The sequence below is a fragment of the Camelina sativa genome, chromosome 2 (assembly GCF_030686135.1).
Source record: "Camelina sativa cultivar CO46 ecotype springtype chromosome 2, ASM3068613v1".
NCBI lineage: Eukaryota > Viridiplantae > Streptophyta > Magnoliopsida > Brassicales > Brassicaceae > Camelina > Camelina sativa.
Window position 1 is genome coordinate 31,790,585 of NC_141881.1, and position 18,199 is coordinate 31,808,783.

The window sequence follows — 18,199 nt, forward strand, 5'->3', positions numbered from 1 at the left end:
TGCGTATTTTAATTTCCACATTGGCGGGTTGGTAAAACTAAATTTATATAGATGATAAATTAATAATTTTTATTTACTCACAATTATAATATTAAAATTACTATTTTATATTTCACAAAATATGATGCAAATAAAACAAATAAACAATATAAAACTGTAATAATACGTCAAAAATAAAATACTATAATATTCTAAAATAATTAGTATTTAAATAGACTAATAGATTTACATAATAATTAAAAATAAATATTATCTCAAACAAAATAATTTTTTTAAAAAAATAAAATAAAACAATAATTTTTATTATTAAATTATAATTTTTTTTTAAAATGTTGACCCGTGCTTTAAGCACGGGATATATCCTAGTGTTTTATGTAATAGGGGAGAAAAACAACAACAAATAAAGACAGAAAACGCTTAAGTAACACACATGTATCTCACACCTCGACACATTTCGTTCGATGTACTTGGAGTGGATGGCTATTGCCTATTGGCTTCCATACTCAAAACCACCAGCTCCTTCTTGAGCTCATCTGCCACCTCTCCTATTATGGCCGTCGCCTTTTTCCCTTCCCCTAGCCTCTCCAACAGCTTGAACTCCTCGAACCTACCTGCAACATCTTTCTTCATCTATCTCGATTCCCAACAAACCAAAAAAAACAAACAATCAATCCTAACCAGTTATCACTACTATTATCCCCTATATATTAATAGAGAAGCACATTTGAAAAAAAGTTAATGTGTCACCGCCATAGAGCTCAAGACAGTTTTTAGCAAAATACCCGTAAATTTTTTAATTAATTACAGCTCTATGTCATTGTATTTATTTTTAAAAACAATTAACAGAATAATAATAAGACAAAATTTCACTAAAATTTACTTACAAATATACAAGTCAAAATTATATTAATTTCTTAAAATTAATATAAATATTGATTTCTTAAAATCAATATAAGTAGAATATTCTAAAAAGGCTATAAAAATATATCAATTAATATAAAGTTAATAAAAATAAAGAACATATAACTTATTAACAAAATCGTATAAAAACAAAATGATATTTTTATGTTAGTATTATTATCATAATAATTTAAATAACAAGCTTTCAATAGTTATTATAATTAATTATAAAAAGAAGTATATTGTCCCTGAATTATCTCCAACTCATTAAAAGAAACTTAATTCCCAATAAATATAGATTTATATATATATATTCATAAATAAATATAAAAATGACAACAAATTAGGGGATATCATAATGTGTGATTATTTATATATATCTAAGTATGTAAACTAATTAATCTCAACATTTAGTGTGCTTATTCATTAAAAATGGAAATATTGATAACCGAATAAGAATATATGTTCTAATTGTATATTCATCTATGTGCTATTAAAAAGGAATGAGACAATAACCCTTATCATTATAAATAAACTTAGTAACCAAAAAAAAATTATAATATATTTAAAATAAGTGATTAGTAGATTATGCAAAATTGTATATATAAATTTTATTTTTAAAACACACAAAAATATATATTGCCATAAATTTTAACATTTTATAAATATTTTTTTTACCATGTTCACATATTTCACGGGTAAAATGTATTCTTACACGAATACGTTGATTTTGGAATTTCATTAATTTTTCATAATGTTTTTTTTGGTAATAATCCGTCATTTATAGAAAATATTAACAAACCGACTAACTCAAATAATTTAAATAGCCTAATCAAAATATTAAATCAATAAATTAGATTATCTTCAGAAAATTTAACATATAATAAAATAAATAATTATATACAAAGTAATTTAGTATATGTTGTTATGGTTACATAAGAAACATGCAAAATTGTTGTGATTACAAGATAAAACATATGAAGATATGAATTTGATTTTTAAACCACACAAGACATATTGCAATAAATAGTAATATTTTATCAATACTTTCTCTGCCATAAAACTTCTTACACATTTAAAGATTTCACGGGTAAAACGTATTTTTTATACGAAAAAATGCAGTTTTAAATAAATAAATATAAAAATTTAGTTACATATTATATTTGATACAAACAGATATTGGTTATAGGATAATAATTTTACTTATAATAATTTTCTTTAAATCGATTTATCCTGCATATAGTGCGGTTGTTACCTAGTTATTAGTATAAAAGAGGCGAGTTTTATAAAATGACTTTACAAAACCTAATCTTTCGACTCTTTGATGCCGTACGTTGGGCTTGTTTACGAGAGGCCCAAATGCTTTACAATATAATTAAGCATTAATTCTACAAATCGGATTGCCAGAGGAGGAGGGAAGATTCAAAGACCTCGATGGAGAAGACAGCGCCAGAGATGGCACCAACGGCGGCTCCTCTGATGAAACCGCTCTCTGTTTCTTGGCCGATCAAAGCCCCTGTCAATGCTCCTAGCAAAGTCCCCACTACATATATATATATATATATATAATCAGCCAAAATCATCTATCATTGCATTGTATATTCATCATTATACTATATCATAAAAGCAAGAAGAAGGAAGGGATACACAAATCCCAGCACAATTATCATATGGTATTATCATGGTCAGTCAGGCGGGAGATTGAAGAAGAAAAGAAGGAACCTAAAGCGAAGAAGAAGGTGAAGAGAGCGGAGAAGAGGCTGGCGAGGAGGCCAGAGATGGCCGAATGGAAGGAATCTTTAATCCGACGAAGGAGGGACAGAGGAGACAGAGAATAATTATAATCATCCATATCTCTCTTTCTTTCTTTCTTTCTTTAATTCCTTTGGAAGAAAAAACAAAAGGGGAGATGAAGAAGACGAAGAAGAAGAGGGAATGATTTGTGATTGTTGTTTTCTGAATTTTATTTGGTTTTTTTCCTTTTTCTTTTTATTGCGGATAGAAATTGCCTTTGGCGACTTCTTTCTTAATGAGAGAGAGAGACCAAAAGGAAATGAAAAGGGAACCTTCTATCTATCTTCTCTCTCAGCTGACCAAAGATCTCCTTCTTTTGTTTCTAATAAATAATCAACTCCCCCAACGCGTCTGTCTCTGTATAATAATATCTTACGAGACCGACGACGAATGGATTGATTTATATCGGTAAGACTTTTTTGCGCTCTTCTCTCTCTGACTCTGACTTTGTGGTGTTTGGATTCCAAATTAATCAAAGGGGAACTTTACTTCTCTTTTAATTATACAAAAGAAAAATTCGTATCATACTACTATTATAATATCATCATCTGAAACAGAAACACCACCCAATCCCCCCCTCATCCATCAACATTCGCTTTTCAAGTTTCATCAATATCATCATTATACATGTGTGTATGTATCTCTATTGTCAAAACTTATCACAATAGCCATGTTTCATCATCCCCCTCCCCCCTACTACTAGCTGCTTCCTTCTCTCTATTCCTCCTGTTTTCCCATCGCTTTCCCCTCAAAACCTTTTCCATCCACTTACTAACAAAAACAAAATTTAAAGTTCTATTTAAGGCAGGTACTGTGACTCATCCCTTTTGTCTTTCACGCACATATATATTCCTTACTTACACTTCAACTTAAACTTACCTCAATCATGCCTCAAACCTTGTACTCGTGTACACGCAACCACTTTGTCGACGACCACTTGTTCCCTTTGATTACAGCACACCCACCTGCCCAAAAACCGACCTTAGCAATTCATTCTTTAATCTATCTCACTATCAACCATACCCACAAACACTATGCCTCCTCCTAAGTCATCTACTCACCATGAAGACTAGATGGGTCTAGCGTCGCATCAGGCGTCATGCTCCAGAAAAGCAATGCATCTCCCATCTTGGGTTTCACGGACAATCCTCCTTTCCCGCACTCTGACAACTCATTCCACCATGGCACTGCGCTATAGTTTCCTTTGGCTGCAGGAAATACTGTTTCACCCCCCTCCTCCACATCTGATCTGCAAAGTCGAAACATTATAGAGGAAGAACATAGCAACATTACACAGCTCTTATGGAAGGAAGCCCAATGTGTTTTTAAGTTACGTACAGGTACATGAGAACTGTGGCTATCCGCTGCCCACCGTTCCTAGTGTTATACTCATCCATGAAGTAGTCGTAATGAGGCTCGTACTTTTGCCCAATCTCATAGTGCAGAACTTGAAGACCTTCCCCATGCTCTGCAGCATATATTTGTCGCATCAAAAACAAGCACAGTAAAAAGGGCTGCCTAAGAGTAAGAGATGGTAGGGAGAGAGAAACACAGGGGGGTCAAGAAAGAAAGATCAACATACCAACAGGTATGAATGTAAAATCAGATATCCTCTTCTCAATCTGACGGATAATTTTGTCGCGGCCTCTTGCAAGAAATGTCCCTGAGCTGGTTCGCACCCTATTGAGGAGAAGGATGGGTTTGGTCAGTATAAACTTGTGTCTTAGTAATTTAGAGTGAGAAAGGAAGCAATCAGTAAACCTGCTATCAGTGCTCTTTCCAGTCTTCTGATCGACAACAGTTGATTTCTCCATATGAGGTTTAGCTAGCTCTATCAGATACTTGCATTCCTCCTTGGTCTATCCAACAAACCGGGACGAGTACACATGCACAAAAATACCCACAATATTCTCAAATTTGTTTTCGTATCAAGATCTTCTTCGTTACATAGATCATATCATATATATTGAAAATACAGACAGATATATATATATATATAATTCACCAAGAAATTGTGGTAAATAGAAGCTCTGGGTTCCCAAGAGATTATTTCAACCCAACGCTCGTCGTTCTTTGAATCATCCTCGCCACTTCTACGGATAAGTAACAAAGCTCGAATCTTAAAGAAGCACACACTAAACTAAATCTAATTAAATATAGAGTTAAATGAATCTGGGATCGAATCGTACCTCTGGAGTGTTTTTCGGACAATGGAAGTGAGATCATTGGCTTTGGAGGAGCCGGCATTGTTGCTGGGCACCGAGAGAATTCCAAAGGCGAGAAGAATCAGAATGACGAAAGTGAACATGATCAGTACACCGAATACGAGCGTTGAATTGGATGATTTTCGACCCGAAGGACGATGACTCCTCGGTCTCGCCATCATCTTTTTTTTTTCCCAAACAACGATGAGATCCGGACGACGACGATGATGGTGGATGTTTTTTTTCTCTTGTCTCTACTATACTACTCGTGTCTGGTAAACCAAAAGTCGGGCCCATATTTAAAAAGTAAGGCCCATATTTAAATATTCAGGCCCATTATATAGTGCTTAAATTAGGCCCATATAAGTTTTCCGGTACATCTCTCTCCCCCCGTCTCGCTCCCAGGAGAAAGAAAGAAAGAAGGAAAGCACCGTCATCCTCAAAGATGCAGCTCGCCGCACCACACACCATCTCTCTTCTCATCCCCTCTCACTCTCCCTCTCGTCTCTCTCCTTCTCATCAGTCCCTAGTTTTCCCCAGACGATTACGCTCTCTTTCATATTCTTCTCAAACGTCGATTCTCCCCGATGCCGGCGATGATTTCATAGTCGGTGACTGTCTCGTCTACGAGGACGGCGTCTTCGAAGACCCTTACCTTCTTCACAAGGAGGTAACCCAGGTTGCTCACCAGGAGCACAAGAAGAAGAATCGGCGGGTCGGGGAGTCAGAGATTGAGGCCGAGAACCTCGTGCCGGAGGAATGGAGGGATATCCAGGCGGAAGTGAACCTGACCAAGAAGGACAAACGCAAAATTGCGCAGGAGCTGGAGTTCGGGGTTCGGGTGGAGAAGAAGAGACAAGGCCTGGTTCCCCTGAGGAGCGTCGACTTGAATGAGTTTCTGACTTTCAAGGAAGCCAAGTTGGCTCAACTCAGGCCTGTCACTCTCGATAAACCGGGCACTTTCTCCGACGATGGAGCCTCAACCGATGCTCCTTTAACATCTTCCACCGAGCGAGTTGCTCCTAAGAATCCTAGATGGGCTGTCTACGGCAAGGGATTTGACCACGTTACCAACTTCTTCAATAGTGACAAGTACGATCCCACCACTGGCATTAAATCTGACGGTAGGTTAGACCGGAATCAATCCCTATCTTCTTCTTCTTCTTTTTATTTATGTTGTAGCTCTCTTTCTCTTGCTTGAATTGAGTCATTGACTCATTGAGAGAGTTAAAAAAAAGAGAGAGAGCGTATTTGGCTGATCCCTCCCTCTCGTTAATGAAATGAAGAGCAGGCCCTCGGAAGCTGCTTTCAAAAGAAGAAAAATTTATGCTCAATAGCCGGAATCCTGACCTAGCTGTTGCCACCTCCGTAAGTCCCCCACCCCCTTACGAACGATGTGAATGTTTCATTTAAATCTTATATGGTAGTCCGTCTCACTATGTGTGTGGGTGATTCAGAAAAAATGGCTTCCTCTTCACACACTGGCAGCGTGCGGAGAGTTTTATCTGGTTGATTCCTTGCTAAAGCACAATCTTGATATCAACGCAACCGACGTGGTGTGTCAAGTTATTTGATGCTTTTGTGCACTTTTTTTTGTTTATGTTTGTGGGATCTAAGTGTTGTTTTCATTCATGTGGTTTCTAGGGCGGTTTGACAGCACTTCACCGAGCAATAATTGGTAAAAAGCAGGCTGTTACCAACTACCTACTGAGGGAGTCAGCAAACCCATTTGTTCTTGATGATGTAAATGATAATTATCGGTTATTATAAATTATAATCTCCCTTGCGCTTGAGATGCTGGACCTGATCCGTTTGGTTTATGATAGGAAGGTGCGACCTTGATGCACTACGCTGTGCAAACAGCATCGGCTCCCACAATAAAACTTCTCCTACTGTATAACGCTGATATAAACGCTCAAGACAGGGTAATGATGTCAAAAGCATTCATTGTAGATAAGTTCATTGTGATCAGCTGGGTTGACAATTTGGCAATTGTGTTTTCAGGACGGGTGGACTCCCCTGCACGTTGCAGTACAGGCCAGAAGAAGCGACATTGCAAAGCTTCTTCTGATAAAAGGGGCGGATGTAGAAGTGAAGAACAAGGTTAGTTCCCGCTTCTTATTCCCCTAATCTCACCATATCTAGGATCTGTAAGCATTTACGCCTTTTTGTTTTTTAACGATTTACCAGGATGGGTTAACTCCGCTTGGCCTTTGCCTCTACATGGGAAGAGAGACAAGGACGTATGAGATGATGAAGATGTTGAAAGAGTTTCCCAGTAGCAGACACAAGAAGAGATTGGTATCAAGAGATGAATGAAGCTATAAAACAGCAGTCGTATTAATAATTGCAAATTGAATCTCACTCACTTAGGAGAACCGGAGGCAGATGTGGAAAGGGCATTGGAACCTAGGAGTCGGACGGAGTAGGTCAACAGATTGGGTGGGCTTTGTTGTAAATCTTATCCATCAGTTGTTGATTGATATTTTAATCACACAAGTTGATCCGTTGTAAAGAAATATCTGAAAATAAAAATGTACTCGTTATTATTAATAGTTTGTTTGTAACACAATTCAACAGTCTGTTTTGGTGGGGTTTGAGATACATAAATGGATTTGGATGGATGTAAACTTGAGCTTTATAAGTCAGTAAACAATTTATATAACCTGAAAACAGGAATTGATGGTATTTTAAAAATTCAGATGAGGTGAATAATAATAATATCTAAAATTTCAAAAGGAAGTCAAAGTGTCAAACCTTTGGGGCTTTCGGGATATTCTAGAACGCGACGCAATTACGACTGGACCACTTGTTCTGAAAAATTGGTCGGGGGGTTTTTGTTTCGTGTTTTTTTTTTGTTTGTTTCTTTGTTTAAAATTTCATGTTTTTGTTGGTTTTTTGGCTGCAACTATTCGTAAAGCCAAAATCCTTAAAACCCAAAATAGATAAATACTGTAAATGGTTGTATTTGAGAATGAAAGATTTTAGCATCATGGTTCGAAGGCACGCTTTACTACTACTGACTGATCACGAAACACATTTGTCCACACGTACTCACACTTATGCTTGTTGCTACTAGTGTCGGTCTCGGTCTAACCAAAGTATATTACTACTCATATATGTATGTGTCATAATAATTAACGAGTGTGTTTTTGTTTTTGTGTTGCAAAGCACTCTCTCTCCTTAATCCTTATCTGCGGGCGGGGGATTAATCTATCATTTAACTTTCCACGTCATCATTTGAAGAGAGTAAATAGAAAGGCCCCCACCACGTGTTTAGTTTAATTTATTTTAGAATTTTAGAGCTAAAAACGAGTTTTTTTTTTTTTTTTTTTTGGGGGTAAAAGAAGAAGCATCAGCGTAATAACCTTATCCTTTTCACTGTTCCACATCATCATTCATCGTCATCAATTCATCACATAAATAAATACTGTAGGGGCCCTCCTTTCTTTATGTTATGTCAATAATATAAAAAATCGGGTAAAGAAAGAAAGAAGGAACGAAAGAGCCCATTGATTGACGTCTCGCTCTCGCTCTCTCCATCGTTCTTCTTCTTCTTCTTCTACTTTTGTGCTCTGCTTCACTTTTTCTTCTTCTTTCCTTTTCTCTCTCTCTCTCTCTCTATCTGAACCCTGAAACAACCTCCATTCAAATCCACCATGCCCGGAGTTGCCTTCTCTTCTGTTCCTGCCTCCGATCTGGGAATATTCTTCTCCGACTCCACGGCCTTCTCCCGCTCCATCTCAGCCTCATCATCATCATCATCTTCCAGTTCCTCCTTACGATGTTGCTCCCCATTCAACAACCTCCGATCGCTTCGCTCTCTTCGTCCCCCTAAGTTTTCTCCTATATGTTGCGATTCTTCTTCACACGGCAGCTCCTCTACTTCTCCCGATCTCGAGTTTCTCCAAGCCTCTGTCCTCGTTGCAGGTCCACCTTCTTTTTTTTATTTCCTAAATGTGTCTCTTATCTATCTTCTCTTTAGATTTCTCTTATTCCGTATATTTGAATCTGATCCTGTCTCTCTGTCTCGCTTTCGTAGCTCCACTCTGATTGCGATTTCCCTTCTCCCCTTTTTTAATATCTTTTAGGGTTACCTTTGTGTTTTATGAAGTTTGTTTGGTCTCAATCCTGGATTTTGCCCTCTTTTTATTTAGTATCTTGTTTGCCTTTTATCATCAATTCATCATCATCGTCTTACTCAGCGTCCAATTGTTCCGATCTTGATGATTAAAGGAAGGAATTGTTGCAGCAATTCGTTATATATATATATATATATTTTTTTGTTCCAATCTTGCGTGTCTTTCATTGCACAAATTAATACAATTACAAAAAATATTACAGAGACAAGTATGCATTACAAAATGCGGAGACATGGATTCCGGCATGATTCAATGTGGCAAGCTTCCAGGCATTTGCCTCCTTTTGCTGTGAGAGCTAGTGAATCCACCCCACTTGGTGTTCTCCCCATTGGCCTCGGCTTTCTCCGTCAATTCAAGCACCCTACTATTTTTCTCAAGATCTCCTGTGATGGTGACTACTTGCTTCCCCTTATTGTTGGTATGTTTCTTCCTCCTCTCTCTTTTTTAATATATCTTTATCTACCTTTTCATCACTTACACTTGCTTCCAGGGGATGCTGCTGTTGAGAAACTTTTAGACGTTGCCCAGACTGAGGTTTCCCCCCCTGCCCTCCTCATGTTTTACGCTTCTCATGTTTGCCAAATTACGCTCTCCTCGAGGATTCAAACTCTTTTTCTTTCTTTCTTTTCTATCTATCTTGTAGGAATGCCCTGATCAGTTCCAGTTCGTGTCTGCTGTTGTCGATAAACTTGGATATGAAGTACTGTATTGTTTCCAACATACCTTTTTACTTCTTCTAAGTGTATTTCATCCTTGAATTACTGCATTTACAGCTGGCTGTGCCACTTAGTTGTTGACAACTTGTATGTATTATTCACAGGTTAAAATGGTAAAGCTTACTAGTAGAGTTGTGAATACTTACTACGCAAGTCTATGTCTTGGCAAGGTAACTTATAAACACTGCAGACTTCCTCTTAGCTAGAAAAATCTTTCTCAAAAGTCATTATGTCTTAGGTTACCCATCTGTCTTGCAGCCAGGAGACAGTGATATTATATGCTTTGACTCACGGCCATCAGATGCCATCAACGTTGCTCGATCATGCCAGGTATGCTACTTACCCGGGGTTGCACCTTGATGGTTCTCTATTTCTCAAACAGAGGAATCTTTTATCATCTTCCTGCCGACGCTTGAATGCTGCCATAACATGTTTTTGTTTTTCGTATACCAGGCTCCAATATATGTGAATAAAGCAATAGTTCTTGAAGAGGCTATCAAAATTGGTTATGGAGGCAGATCGCAGAGCGCAAAGCCTGTTTTCAATGTTATACTTGACAGGTTTTTAGTTTTTTTAAAAATAAATCTCGTGGGGGTTTGTCTCACTCTGTCTCACTCTGTCTCAGTTGCTAACCACATGTTGGGTGTTCTTGTTCAGCGCTCCCGAGGGACCAGATCCTTTATCAGAAGAGCTTATACTAGTGAGGAATATGGATTTGGCGTCTAAAGAGGAAAGGTACATGGATGCAGGTATACAAACTGTTCTGGATGGCATCTATAATCCTCCGTGTGCTTTACCTTACAGACTCCTCATTTTTTTTTGAATTTTTTTTTTCTTCTCTGGGATCACATTTGCAGCGATGTGGAGAGACAAATTGAAGAAGCTTCAGAACTCGAGGTGAGTAGGCAATTGTTGGTGACATATGAACGCCCAATTGAGAGACATTATTAATGAAGTAACATTGATTATTGAATTGTTTTGGTTGCAGCTCTGCTGTATATAATAAGGGTGTAGCAACTCCTGAGAGCTACGAGTAGAGAAATAATAGGAGCAAAGGAAGAAATTGGATGTAGGATAAGATAAGAATGCAAGTGTGATGAAAAAGGGTATGGAGAGATAAATATATAAGATGCGCTTAGATTGATGGTATCTCATTGTGCTGAGAGGAAGCTCTTAGATTAATGTTATCGCAGCACCACGTATTCGAGAGTAAATGAAAGATGTATGAATAGCTGAGGGGAATGTGTGAAATGTAAATGGAAGAAGACTAAATGAAATGCATTCTTTTCAGCATATATGTATGTCTCTCAACTTTGAATGATTTGGCAATAAGACGATTTTTAGGAGAAACTGAAGGCAGAAGCAGACAAAACGAAAAGGTAGGGAAAGAAGAGATGTGGTTGCGCTTATTAATGAACAAACGTGAATGATTTCCCCTGAAACGATGGTTACACAAAAGGACTTTACTAGCTTCCTGCCAACACTCTTTTTTTTTTTTTTTTACAACAAAAACTATAGGATTGACTCAGCAGAGCCAATCAGAAGGGACACTCCCTTTTTTCACTTGGTTTCGGGTTAAGTTAAATCTTTAAAAAAAAAATAGGAATGAGGTGGCCCGGCTTTGGTGCATTGAGAGTAGCAGAGTTCATAAATGCTTGACAGAGTTGCAGTTGAACATTCACTTCCTTCTTCATCTTCTTCATCCACTACAGACATTCCCCTTTCCTTTCTAGTTTCTTTTACTGCAAAACAGATACTCTCTGTGACTGTGTCCGAGAGAGTCCCTCTGATATTGGCCTGGTTCACTCAGATACTTTTTAAACTAACTCATCTGATTGAGCCGTGTCAATATCTAAGTCCTCTCTCGTCGCTGTATTCGAACTTTATAAGTTTGTTTTTGCAGGTTGTTGATATTGTGTTTGTTTTGGTAAGTTGTTGATATGGTGGCGATGTACTTTATCTACTCATCGACCGACCCATTCAGTATGAGGTTTATATACAATTATACAAAATATTGTCTCTTGCTCAGTATGATCGAAAGCATGTGCCAAGATCGGATCCACAACGTGATTAGATGCTCCTGTTTTTCATTTCTTATATACAAGTGTTCTGTAAACAGACAATTCGATGCAATCAACACAACACTCGTATATATACATTATTGAAGGAGAAGAGATAAAATAAGACATGATTGGTTTATAGATGATGGTGGTGGTGAGTGACTCCGGCCATATCACAGTCAGTCTTGTGTAGGAAGCCCATTCTGGGCCCAGGCAGCATAGCCACCGCTGACATCTTTGACTGCCGTGAAACCCTGCAATTTAACCGGTGAAAAACTTTTTTGAAAAAAAGGCAGAAGCTTACAACAACAGCTACTTACAGCATCGAGAAGATCGGTGGTGGCTATGAAAGATCTACCCCCGCTCTGGCAGCCAACAATGATGTCGTCCGATTGTCCGAAGTGGGAGGAGACTTGTTCCAGGAAGTCGGGGTTCTTTGACATCCCTGCTTCACAAAGTGACCCCCACCAGCTCAATGAATTACTACTATATTACAAAAAAAAAAAAACACTAAACCCAAAAGAATAATTACTTACCTGATGGTCCTCGCTTCAGGTAAGGAACGTTGATCGCCCCACAGGGATGTCCCTGGCTAAACTCTTCCGGAGTCCTATTATTACAAATTTACAAGATCCTCCTAATTAAAATATGTTGTTGATGATGATACATTGAAAAATGTCAAAAAAAAAAAGAGAAAGAGAAAGGTTGGAAGTTACCTGACATCCAAATAGCGATGGCCGGCTAGAAGAAGGTCGTGGGCGACTGTGACCGACACCGATGATGGGACTCTTCTCTCCTCCGCCATTATTATTTATTTATTCAGTGGGGGACAAACAGACTTTTTTTTGTTATAGAATTTCTCATTTTATGCTCTTCTTGTCTGGGAGAGTGGTGGTGAGTTATCTATTATTGGGCCGTGATTTACAAAGACATAATAAGCCTCTTAAGGTGCTGAATTAGCCCAATAAAACCATTGCTGTCATGATAGAAATAGATCCGTCAAGTCAAACGGTGTTAGTAGCCTCGTCGCCGTCGGTAGTAGTAGTGCCTTTAATTTAAAAAAGTTTAAAGGATTGGTATGTAAATACTTAAATAGTTGAGGGTTATGAATGCATATTTCCCAATAGTTAAAACAATCAAACGTTTTTTTGTTTTACCGTCGTGACTGGACGACGACGACGTTTTCACCTTTGTGGGAGAGATCCGATCCGATCCCAATATCGGAATCCCTTTAGCGATCTCAAGGTAAGATTTTAGCTTCTTCTCTCCTCTAGCAGTCACCACCATTCGACCAGATTGATTACAATCTTCTTTCACGAATTTCAAGCATAGACTCTGCGTGCTCTCTACTTGGATTTGTTGGTTGATTCAATTCCAAATTCTACGCTTTTTACCAGCTCGCTCTCTAGGAGATCTCTTTCCTCAACAATGTCCCAAGACAAGGAGGAGGAACCTGCACAAGAAGAAGAAAAGCAGGACTTGTCTCACATGAATGGATCGCTTGAAAACGACGAAGACCAGCTACTCCAAATGATTGCTCAACTGAGATTAGAAAACGACTTTCTCAAATCCCAATTCAAGGATGAGCTAGTGGAAGCGGAGGAATCAGCTCAGCTTAAACAACAAGTCGCATCATTGAGCAGAGAGATTGATGTGGAAAAACAAACTCGTGTTGCAGCTGAGCAAGCTCTTGAGCATCTCAGGGAAGCCTACTCTGAGGCTGATGCTAAATCCCATGAATACTCCCAAGGTCTGTCTGCTCTCCTCCTCCTCCTAAGTCTTTTCTCTTTGCTCTGGCAGCCTTACTTTTTTCTCTCAACTTGTGCTTTTTTTTTGTTTTGGTCTTTACTTAGCTCAACAGAAACTGGAGCAGGAAATTAAAGACCGCGACGAGAAATATGCCGAGCTCGATGCCAAACTCGCCAGGCTTCACAAAAGGGCTAAACAGCGTATTCAAGAAATCCAAAAGGTTCTTCATTATATGTCCATTCATTCTACTGTGTACATTACTACTTACTTAAATGCGCTTTCTCTTTTTGTGTGATTTCCCTTTTCTGCTGCATTACTACATATATATATATATGTAAGATGCGGACAAAAGATGATCTATGGTACTATATATCTGATATCTCAATGGTATATATATTGCTTGCTATCTTCAGGAAAAAGATGATCTCAACGCCCGTTTCCAGGAACTTAATGAAACAGCTGAGCGAGCTTCTTCTCAGCACTCATCCATGCAACAAGAGCTCGAACGCACTAGGCAACAGGCCAATGAAGCACTCAAAGCTATGGATGCTGAGAGGCAACAACTTAGGAGTGCCAATAACAAGTACATCACCTTTTGTATTTATATTCTTCTGGTTTATGCTTTTTAATTCGGATTTGTATGGAGTGGATGTCATTTTTCCCTCACTTCTCTCCAGCTCTCCCTCTCAGAATTTGCGTTTATTTTTATATTCCCATGCACAGGCTCAGGGATACTATCGAGGAACTACGCGGCTCACTGCAGCCTAAAGAAATTAAGATTGAGACATTGCAACAGTCGCTTCTTGATAAGGACCAGGTCTGATCTGTTTCATTTTCTGTAATAATAGTCTGCAATAACTAGAAAAGTACAGAGTTGTAGAGAGAGAGAGAGGGATGGATGGCCTTGTATAGTCTGCTTCGTATTCTTACTTGCGTTTTTATACTAGATTCTGGAGGACCTGAAAAAGCAGTTACAAGCTGTGGAAGAAAGAAAGCAAACTACAGTTGCCGAGTTGTCAGCCAAACATCAAAAGGTACTCGGCATCAGCGTAACTGTGTTGCTTCTTATATGCTACGAGCCACCATTGTCTTTTTCCTTGTCTGCTAATGATATATACGGTTTTCTATTCTCACCTTCTTAACAGAACTTAGAGAGTTTGGAAGCACAGGTCGTAGATGCTCTATCTGAGAGGGACAAAGCAGCCGAAAACATTTCGTTGCTGCAGGTTAGTCTTGTTTCTAAGTTCTTCAGTTCTTTTACTTGATGATGTGCTTTGGTTATGAAATGAGAAAGAGAGTAGTTCGAAGTAAGTGATGCATTCTTCACACCAAGTATACACCTCTTCTAGGTACTGCTTGCAGAGAAGGAATCTACAATCGCAGAGATGGAGGCAGCTGCAACTGGCGAAGCAGCAAGGCTAAGGGCTGCTGCAGAAACTCTTAAAGGAGAGCTTGCACACCTTAAAGCGGAGAATGTAAGTGGAAATTATATAAGATGGATTCCCAGGACTCTCTGATGCCAACGATTATTTTTCCTTTGTTATTTCCTGCCCATTATGAGTTCCATCGTTAATCAAGCAGACTTACTAGTCTTGATTTCACTAGGGAATGAACATAGCAGTGCGTATATGTAACTGTTAACATAATCTAAGCCATCACTCTTTAGCCATCAGACAGCATGGTTGACACATAAACTCCTCTATTTTCTTTTGTTGTAATTCTTAGAAGCCATGAATTTTTGTTTTTCCTCCAGGAAAAGGAAAAAGAGACTTGGGAAGCTTCATGCGACGCCCTTAAATCTAAACTGGAAACCGCTGAAAGCAACTACTTACAGGCTGAAATCGAAGTGGCTAAAATGAGAAGTAATTTACAGAGTTCATGAAACGTTGAACTAATCTAGCTATGTTTTACATTTGTCAATGAAAATTTATGAAATTCGTTCATATAAATTGTCAGGTCAGCTGGGATCAGAAATGTCCATGCAGACACAGATGCTAAGCACAAAAGATGCGGAACTTAAAGGTGCAAGAGAAGAGGTACATACTACATAGTTTCTTTTGGTTCTTTTAAGAAATATTGTAGCTTAGTTGGGTAAGAACAGATTTTATTAGTCGTCCATACTTAACCACATAACATGAATCATCATGGAATCAAAGTGCCATTTTGAGCTCGAAAGAATATTCTGCTGTAGTTTGTCTTCATTTTAACTATGTTGAATTACTTTTAACTGTTCACAGATCAACCGTCTCCAAAGTGAATTTTCTTCTTACAAGATCCGTGCTCATGCGCTTCTGCAAAAGAAGGACATGGAGCTGGCTGCTGCTAAAGACTCTGAACAGATAAAATCTCTTGAGGAAGCTCTAAAGGTAAGTTATCTAGACTTCTTAGATGGAGCTATTTTAGATGGTTGCCAACTAATTATCTTTTTGGGTGGTTTTAGGAAGCTGAAAAAGAAGTATATTTGGTATCTGCAGAGAGGGATAGGGCACAGCAAGATCTTCAGGGTGCTTTGGCTAGCCTTGAGAAAGAACTTGAAGAAAGGTATATTGTCACACTGAAACTTTTTCATGTTTGATTCCGGAGGTCGGCTGCTCATTCTCCTCAATATACACGAGAAAGCAACTGAGAAATGGTGTCTCAGGGGAATAATTGTGGAGTTCTTTAGACATATATAGGTTGTCTGAGATTTTTTTTATCATACATTTTTCAGAGCTGGAGTACTTAAAGATGCCAGGGAGCAGATCAAAAGTCTTGAATTGAAGCTTGACTCTGCTGTTGCTCGCAATCAGGCGGAGAAACAAGCATGGGAAGAAGACCTTCGGGTTTTAGAAGAAACATGGCGACGTAATTGATTCAAATCAAAATTCGATATTTTCATTAGTTCTTGAAAATTGAAATTCTCTCCCTAAAAGGTTACTGTAATCTACAGGAAGATGTGAAGCTTTAACAGCTCAAAGTGAAGCCTCCTCTGCAGAAGGTCTAGAAAAAGAATTAGAAGATGCCAAACTGCGGAATAAACGACTGAAGGTAAATCACGTTTTGTTATACTCTTACTATGTGCTATGGTTTTATAAGAAAGATTGCCGGCGCTTTTTGTTCTAACTGACATAACTGCAGGAGGAGCATGAATCAGTACGTGCGCTTGCAGATAGACTCATTGAGGAGAAGGATCAAGAGATATCCAGACTTGTGGATGAGAATAAAAATCTTCGAAAATCTATTGAAGCAAAACCAGTAGTATGTATTTTTTTTTCTTTTTCTTTTGCGTATTATCTTACTTCTTCCTTTTATCCTTAATCGGTCTTTTCGTTTAATTTGCAAATGAATTTTTCACACTTCATGTGGCATTAAGTGGAACGAATCTTTCTCTCAGGTTCACCACTATGGGAACAACAACACAGGTACGATATATTTGTCTAATACCATTGAACAAGGGCTTCTTATATGAATGAATCAGTGGGTTTTCCTGTCATCAACTAACCTATTATCATCTTCGAACGGTGTTCCAGAGTCACAACTGCAGGATGTAACTAACTTGAGTACTTCTGCAGCAGAGCACCAGATTCTGGTAGGACTTTGTAATTTTAGCCATCTGCTTGTCCGAGAAAGGAGTGATCTTAAATCCTAGAACTTAATTTATTTCAAATGTAATAGCTATGGAAGAATCAGTGAGAGCTAATCCTTACACATAATATTCAAATTTCAGATATTGGCAAGGCAACAAGCTCAGAGAGAAGAAGAGTTAGCACAGACACAGCGCCATATTTTAGCTCTTCAGGTGTATAGAATTGGTTGCATAGATTTTAATCTGTTTGTGCCCATGTTGCACTTATTAACTGTTAATTTTGAATCAGGAGGAAATAGAGGAGCTTGAGCGCGAAAACCGTCTTCGCAGTCAACAGGTATGTAGTTACTTGAGAGTTTGGTGGCTTTGCCATTTTCTTATGGTCTTATTTCGAACTTTGGTGGGTATGCTAATAACAGGAAGCTATGCTAAAGAGGGAGTTGAGGGAGATGGAAAGAGAACAGAAGAGAGAAGGTGTAGATATGACATACCTAAAGAATGTGATATTAAAACTGCTGGAAACAGGTAAAACTCTGGAGATTGAAGGTGGATCCATAAAGTAGATGTTGTAGGGTAAAATAACATGTAATGGTTGCAGGTGAAGTGGAGGCTTTACTACCTGTAGTGGGGATGTTGCTTCAGTTTAGTCCAGAGGAGGTTAGATCTTAGACTTGGACCGTCCTGAGTCATAATATTGTTGTAATAAACCTAACCGACCATGTGTGGCAGATCCAGAAGTGTCAGCAAGCCTACCATAGCTCCACAGCAACAACGACGACGACAGAGGCGAGTCCAGGTCCGGCGGCAAGTGAGGGTTCAGGTCTATCACTCTTCTCAAGATTCTCGTTTTCCTAGTTGGGTTGGACACTGGAGCGGAGAGCTACCACATTCTTTTGGGCCAAGATACATACTAGTTTTGTTTTAAGTTCTTCGTTTTTGTGTAATGAACGTTGTTAAAGTCGAGATAACAACACTTTAGTGGATTGAGATGTTAATTGTAAAGAAAGGGAAGATACTAAATTGAGATGGGCCATTAATGGAGTGTATTATTTCATTCTGAAAACCGCTG

General features: G+C 38.4%; 6 protein-coding genes across 21 annotated transcripts; 3 read left to right on the plus strand and 3 right to left on the minus strand.

The window, feature by feature from the left end:
* Positions 1-281: 281 nt before the first annotated feature.
* On the minus strand, positions 282-2,968 carry LOC147949394 (NEP1-interacting protein-like 1). The gene is made up of 3 exons (XM_087476301.1): positions 2,623-2,968; positions 2,331-2,443; positions 282-630 (listed from the first exon to the last, which is right to left on the minus strand). The coding sequence occupies exons 1-3, from the start codon at positions 2,750-2,752 to the stop codon at positions 481-483; spliced, it is 393 nt and encodes a 130-aa protein (XP_087332427.1). The 5' UTR covers positions 2,753-2,968; the 3' UTR covers positions 282-480.
* A 194-nt stretch (positions 2,969-3,162) lies between these two features.
* Positions 3,163-5,206, minus strand: LOC104746244 (putative prolyl 4-hydroxylase 10). Of its 4 annotated transcripts, none has more exons than XM_010467694.3 (8): positions 4,884-5,206; positions 4,700-4,787; positions 4,456-4,553; positions 4,277-4,374; positions 4,033-4,162; positions 3,756-3,943; positions 3,574-3,659; positions 3,163-3,465 (listed from the first exon to the last, which is right to left on the minus strand). In XM_010467694.3, exons 1-7 carry the CDS (start codon positions 5,078-5,080, stop codon positions 3,586-3,588), a joined length of 873 nt encoding a protein of 290 aa, XP_010465996.1. In that variant the 5' UTR covers positions 5,081-5,206; the 3' UTR covers positions 3,163-3,465; positions 3,574-3,585. The 4 variants fall into 4 exon arrangements, with proteins under 4 accessions (XP_010465996.1, XP_087332403.1, XP_087332388.1 ...); XM_087476277.1 differs by having other exon boundaries at positions 3,163-3,489; XM_087476262.1 differs by having other exon boundaries at positions 4,277-4,553; positions 4,884-5,146.
* A 74-nt stretch (positions 5,207-5,280) lies between these two features.
* On the plus strand, positions 5,281-7,528 carry LOC104746222 (ankyrin repeat domain-containing protein, chloroplastic). 2 transcript variants are annotated; one of them, XM_010467663.3, is made up of 7 exons: positions 5,281-6,022; positions 6,190-6,266; positions 6,356-6,454; positions 6,543-6,641; positions 6,725-6,823; positions 6,903-7,001; positions 7,089-7,528. In XM_010467663.3, exons 1-7 carry the CDS (start codon positions 5,344-5,346, stop codon positions 7,215-7,217), a joined length of 1,281 nt encoding a protein of 426 aa, XP_010465965.1. In that variant the 5' UTR covers positions 5,281-5,343; the 3' UTR covers positions 7,218-7,528. The 2 variants fall into 2 exon arrangements, with proteins under 2 accessions (XP_010465965.1, XP_010465957.1); XM_010467655.3 differs by having other exon boundaries at positions 5,297-6,026; positions 6,185-6,266.
* A 770-nt stretch (positions 7,529-8,298) lies between these two features.
* Positions 8,299-11,106, plus strand: LOC104746307 (bifunctional nuclease 2). 6 transcript variants are annotated; one of them, XM_010467756.3, is made up of 10 exons: positions 8,299-8,828; positions 9,243-9,458; positions 9,531-9,574; positions 9,684-9,740; positions 9,861-9,926; positions 10,015-10,086; positions 10,210-10,316; positions 10,414-10,505; positions 10,614-10,653; positions 10,745-11,106. In XM_010467756.3, exons 1-10 carry the CDS (start codon positions 8,558-8,560, stop codon positions 10,791-10,793), a joined length of 1,014 nt encoding a protein of 337 aa, XP_010466058.1. In that variant the 5' UTR covers positions 8,299-8,557; the 3' UTR covers positions 10,794-11,106. The 6 variants fall into 6 exon arrangements, 4 of the variants coding, with proteins under 4 accessions (XP_010466058.1, XP_087332454.1, XP_087332451.1 ...); XR_015573044.1 differs by having other exon boundaries at positions 8,351-8,828; positions 9,995-10,086; XR_015573046.1 differs by having other exon boundaries at positions 8,351-8,828; positions 9,995-10,086; positions 10,414-10,491.
* A 717-nt stretch (positions 11,107-11,823) lies between these two features.
* LOC104746315 (thiosulfate sulfurtransferase 16, chloroplastic) lies at positions 11,824-12,673 on the minus strand. 4 transcript variants are annotated; one of them, XM_010467777.2, is made up of 4 exons: positions 12,533-12,673; positions 12,353-12,426; positions 12,137-12,261; positions 11,824-12,057 (listed from the first exon to the last, which is right to left on the minus strand). In XM_010467777.2, the coding sequence occupies exons 1-4, from the start codon at positions 12,619-12,621 to the stop codon at positions 11,953-11,955; spliced, it is 393 nt and encodes a 130-aa protein (XP_010466079.1). In that variant the 5' UTR covers positions 12,622-12,673; the 3' UTR covers positions 11,824-11,952. The 4 variants fall into 4 exon arrangements, with proteins under 4 accessions (XP_010466079.1, XP_010466093.1, XP_010466071.1 ...); XM_010467791.2 differs by having other exon boundaries at positions 11,824-12,070; XM_010467769.2 differs by having other exon boundaries at positions 12,137-12,264.
* Positions 12,674-12,974: 301 nt separating this feature from the next.
* Positions 12,975-18,193, plus strand: LOC104746341 (protein GRIP). 4 transcript variants are annotated; one of them, XM_010467808.3, is made up of 22 exons: positions 12,975-13,061; positions 13,214-13,566; positions 13,670-13,785; positions 13,979-14,148; positions 14,289-14,382; positions 14,513-14,599; positions 14,711-14,791; positions 14,915-15,040; positions 15,319-15,427; positions 15,522-15,601; positions 15,803-15,931; positions 16,006-16,106; positions 16,276-16,409; positions 16,495-16,592; positions 16,683-16,802; positions 16,939-16,966; positions 17,075-17,133; positions 17,272-17,343; positions 17,420-17,467; positions 17,550-17,655; positions 17,729-17,787; positions 17,860-18,193. In XM_010467808.3, the coding sequence occupies exons 2-22, from the start codon at positions 13,245-13,247 to the stop codon at positions 17,983-17,985; spliced, it is 2,265 nt and encodes a 754-aa protein (XP_010466110.2). In that variant the 5' UTR covers positions 12,975-13,061; positions 13,214-13,244; the 3' UTR covers positions 17,986-18,193. The 4 variants fall into 4 exon arrangements, 2 of the variants coding, with proteins under 2 accessions (XP_010466110.2, XP_010466102.2); XR_015573032.1 differs by lacking the exon at positions 12,975-13,061 and having other exon boundaries at positions 13,245-13,566; positions 16,040-16,106; positions 16,918-16,966; XR_015573031.1 differs by lacking the exon at positions 12,975-13,061 and having other exon boundaries at positions 13,245-13,566; positions 16,040-16,106.
* The last annotated feature ends 6 nt before the right edge of the window (positions 18,194-18,199 follow it).